The 4,620-nt window shown below is 44.8% G+C and overlaps 2 protein-coding genes across 2 annotated transcripts; one reads left to right on the top strand and one right to left on the bottom strand.

Annotated features, from left to right (window-relative positions):
* Window positions 1–344: 344 nt before the first annotated feature.
* Window positions 345–1,364, bottom strand: ANOM_011432 (uncharacterized protein; the record flags this gene model as incomplete). Its single annotated transcript, XM_015556688.1, has 2 exons — window positions 345–1,083; window positions 1,141–1,364. 2 exons carry the CDS (start codon window positions 1,362–1,364, stop codon window positions 345–347), a joined length of 963 nt encoding a protein of 320 aa, XP_015402043.1.
* A 1,554-nt stretch (window positions 1,365–2,918) lies between these two features.
* Window positions 2,919–3,470, top strand: ANOM_011431 (uncharacterized protein; the record flags this gene model as incomplete). The annotated part of the gene is made up of 1 exon (XM_015556687.1): window positions 2,919–3,470. One exon carries the CDS (start codon window positions 2,919–2,921, stop codon window positions 3,468–3,470), a length of 552 nt encoding a protein of 183 aa, XP_015402042.1.
* Between the last annotated feature and the right edge of the window lie 1,150 nt (window positions 3,471–4,620).

Raw genomic sequence — 4,620 nt, 5'->3', positions numbered from 1 at the left:
GTATGTATGTCTTTGCATCTACTGTCAGGATTATTTCGCGCGGTCTTCCCTTGATATACATTCATCAAGGTATCAAGTAGCATCAGATATCTTTCTGGAGTCATGCCCTGCTTCATGACCATCGAATCAAGTTATGCGTGTATTTCTGTCCCTACCTCACCGGTTTCATTCGCTTCTGTGCAACTAAACCGACATGATGCCCATATTGGTCTCAACAGCTTTTATTTTCGATGGCTCAACCTTCATTTCTCTTTTAATATATATAGTCACAGCTTCCTCGACATGTCTCAAACACTATCAGTGCGTGCCCCGTGACATAGATCTCACCAAAATGCAGAATCTATTTACAAGTATGATGCCATTCCACCGCAAATATCAACAGTCTCGTAATTAGTTCCGAACCCCTTGATCTCCGGAATGATCCGGTAGTAAAAGTTGGCCGCATGTTCAGTCTCAGCAAAACCGATGAAGTCATCCATCTTGTGGTTGGCGTTGTCCGCATAGACAGCCCATGTAGCAGCCCCCGCCAGTGCCATAGACTTTTGATGGGCTTGGGTGAGCTTCGATCTTTCCCTGGTAGTGAACGCGATCTTGAACCCAGGGTTGTCGAATCGCTTTTGCAAATTGGATCCTTCAGTGTTATTTGTACCAGAGTCCCCTCGTAGAAGTGGCAGGTGAAGAACGGTTTCACCGTTTTCATAGTGGTTGGCGATGATATCGTGCTTCGGAGAGTCGTCAACGGCGAAACCAGTAATCTGGAATCTGTGGGTTGGTAAAGGCTCGTCCTGACGTCTAGCTAAGGCAATAGTATCCGAGGAAATCGAGAGAGGAGAGAGGCTTTCGTAGGATATATCATCACTACTGGACAGCATAGTCTCCCACATCTGGAGATAGTCCTGAGAATAATCGACGTCACGCTTGCCCGGTAGACATTCGGGAATAGATCCAGAGTAGTGGGCGGCAGCGGTATAGGCCAAGCGTAGACCATCTGAAATAATATAAGATAGTTCTTCACACCTACTGCCACCGGCATATTCACAGACTTGTCGAACAAGACGCGAGCCCATTACGACATAGACAACCCTAGAAATTATTAGTCTCTTAAAAGCTATTGGGTATCAAGAGGAGTATGCGCCTTACGTGAATTTGCTAGTACCAATGCTACGAACTGTTCGGTTGAGTATCTTATAGACCCTAGTAGCCCTCTGCTCTAGAACCGCCAGGGCTTTGTCAGACGGATTAGAAGACCGGATGTCAAGGATAGTATCTGAAGGAAGTTCAGCAACATCAACCGTAGCAGCAGGTGCCGCCAAAGTAACTTGACTCGTGGCCAGGAGAGAGAGAAGGGGGATTGAGAACTTCATGGTGATGTTTTAGGACGGTTGTTGCTACTGAAGAGATCAGTTTTTTTAGGGGTTCATTACTCAATATTTATAGCTGTATGTCGGTGTTCAGCGTTGGACGTTACTCCGTGGAGCGTACCCGATTTTTGGTTACTATACAATTTGCACATGAGACATAGCGGCGCATTTGCCAAACCCGGAAGGTAGCTTCATGGCCGGCTTTTGTTTAGCATGTGTTCGGTTATCCGGCCTGGCCCTGTGCATCATCCCGATGATGACTAGTCTAGCGAAAGACCATAAGGTGTGGGACGGTCCAGAAGTGGAGTTGATACTTTACAAAAGTCTCCGGACAGCATTGTCAGTGTAGGGAAAGACTCCTGTAAAGATGTGAACACCGGTACATGTTAATTTGTGTATGACTGTGGTGTGGGCTGTCGACTATGGTACTACTCCGCCGTACATAGAACAGCCCTACACCTGTAGGGCAAAGTGGATACCTAACATCGCAATTCCAGAGTTCTCCGTAAGGTGTCTTGTTGGGAACAACACTCCACACCCTCCCAACCCCCTAGAAAGCGCGAAGGCATTATCATTTGGGTAGAGGATCATGGATGCATGAATTTAGGCCTTTTCTGTTGCCTTGGGTAGGTAGCGATGACAAGTGACATGGACTATGGGACAAGTATCTCACCGAACCCCGCATCGCCGACTCCTAGAGGACTCGGTCAGGCAAGGACCTCAAACACAGGATGCAGATAGCAGGTCTTAAGTGTAGAACATTAACGGACTGCATGTATTGGAGTTTCATTCCGGCACAGATAGTTAGGGTGGGCAGATGAAGATTTGTTATTCAGTATAATAAATTATTGTCTTCCAGTCCATCAATCGTACCTGCGAACATATTGCGATATGATAAAATACAGTATTAATAGTCCGAGGTTTAGCGAATAGGCCACGTCTCCTCCGTTACGCCATCCCATGTAATTCCAAAACCATCGCACAGGCGGAGTGATCAGTGCGATAAAAGGTAAGCTAAATAGTTAGCTTCAGATATTTTATAGCATTAATATATAGGACCGCACTTACGCCCGCGGACTTCGTACGATACTCCGAAGGATAGTAACAGCTCGCGAAGGTGTTGGCGGAGAGGATGGTTGAGAAATCGGCGGAGTAGCTTTTTCATTGGTACCCATTGCGTTCTATCCGACAGTAGAATATGTTAGCACCACTCGAAGAAAGGAAGAGTAGGCTGTGTGGAACTGTTGTGCCCTGGAAACAATGGTAGATAAATAAAATAGAAGACTATCGGCTACGCGAGGTATTTATGTAACAAGACTAACGCTCCCTTCGCTAGCGTTGCAAGGGTTCGTAGGCCGGCTATCCACTATCAACTGTTCCTGTTTTTTGATTATTCTGATTCTGGACTCCACCTAGAGACAGGGATTTTATATACTAGAAGCACCAGTAGTTCAATAGTCCATCCTTTTGTGGATAGCCATTATATTATATCTGGACGAACCACACGTGGCCCAAAAGCTGGAAGTTCCAGGGAGCTCATGGAACGATGCTGCCAATATGTGGATTTCCCGAGACGAGGAATCTGCTTCTCGACTGGCTGAGCCCAAGGTAGGTCTACCCACCCAATTGTGGAACCCATATGACAATCACACTATTTCAGAACTCTCGAAAAATAAGTCTATCTTTATATCCCTTCTACCTACAGATAATGGACATCTATCTGTTTGTCCTATTGTTCCTTTACGTGAAGGAGATTTCTTGGGCGTTTTTGCTGGAACAATTGGCTTCTCAGAGCACTTTGATCCGTTCTGTGGTATCCGAGGGCCTGGTCAGAGACTTTGGCTAGATTATTCGCAGATCACTGGCACACTGAATCAGATGCGGGTCTCGCAGCCTAGTGGCTATGCGAATGTGTATCTGCAATGGGAACTGGTCAATAAAGAGGATGAAACACACTCGGGATTGTCCTGGAGGGTCTCCGTGGGGGCTGACAGATCCATCATGCCATTCCAGGAGATCATCCGAGCAGCTCCTCAAAAAGAGCAGTATCTTCTGCACCGGTCACCCGTCTATGCTAAACGAGGCTTTTTGAAGAATTGCAAACCGTAGGGGATGTGATCTCTACGCTATCGACTTTCTCTACCCTTGTTTATAACCCTGTGCGTGTGATTTTTCTCATTCTAAATAAATAAAAAACCATGCAGAGAATCTTGGGTCGTACATAGACACAGAAGTATTTGCGCAATTGTAAAGAAACATGGTGGGCTCTGGGGCACACGCTTCCGACCTGTTTCTCATTGTTACTATGTTTTACCCATACAGCCCCAAACCATTTTGTTACAATGTTACACTCATATATAAAGTAAAACAGCAATGATCCATTTTATTTCAATCGCTACCAATATGGGCAATCACGGTTTTGCTGTTTGGTGGTGTTTGTTTCCTTGGAGGCAAGAGGTCAAATGTGTATACGCGAGAGAAATATTATCAGGGGCTCAATTTCAATCGAAGCAAATCGTTGCGTACCGCATAAAAACGTGGATCGCGGCTCTCCTCCACTCCCTGCGCAGTCGCAGACGGAAGAGTTCAATAAACCCTATAGCATTTCTGTCCTCTTTCTCCGCCTTTTAAATATGAGAACTAGACGGTACAGCTTTGCCACCAGTGTGTCAATGACTGTCTATATCGTCCCGCGCTGCGACGAACTCATGGGAATCAGTGGAACGAGAGCGGCTTCCCAGGGGTGTGTAAATCTCATGTAAATCTTCATTAGGCACCGCCAGACACATGTGGTAGACAGGAATGTGTAAAAGCTCTTGATTATGACTGCTATACGAGAGTAAGGTCTTAGATGGGTATTTGAAATGTGTAGAATGTCTTATTAGCTCGGTTACAAAAGGGTGGAAATAAGAATATATTTACATAAAAATACTAATATAACGTAAAGCGACTTAGAACTAGAATCTTGGTATACTTGTTTTATGACTGATTTCCTTTTATGAGAATCCTCTTGAGACAAAATAAGTTATGTGAGCATCCATTTGGAATAATCTCTGGCTTGAGATAATCACGACTATGTGATAGTTTTCACAGGCCGGTTAGACTTACAAGATAATCGACATAGGACGTGGGCTGTCTCAAGACAGGTCAATTTATATTGGGTTAGGGTTTACTTCAGCTATAGTAGATGCGATAAATGTGATACCTAACAATTTTTCTTGGTATTTAATAATTTGCTGAAGCTTGTGGACTCTTTTTA

The sequence above is a fragment of the Aspergillus nomiae genome (assembly GCF_001204775.2).
Source record: "Aspergillus nomiae NRRL 13137 chromosome Unknown contig00492, whole genome shotgun sequence".
Taxonomy (NCBI): domain Eukaryota; kingdom Fungi; phylum Ascomycota; class Eurotiomycetes; order Eurotiales; family Aspergillaceae; genus Aspergillus; species Aspergillus nomiae.
Note: the sequence above shows the minus strand (reverse complement) of the source record. Positions and strands in the feature narration are given on the sequence as shown.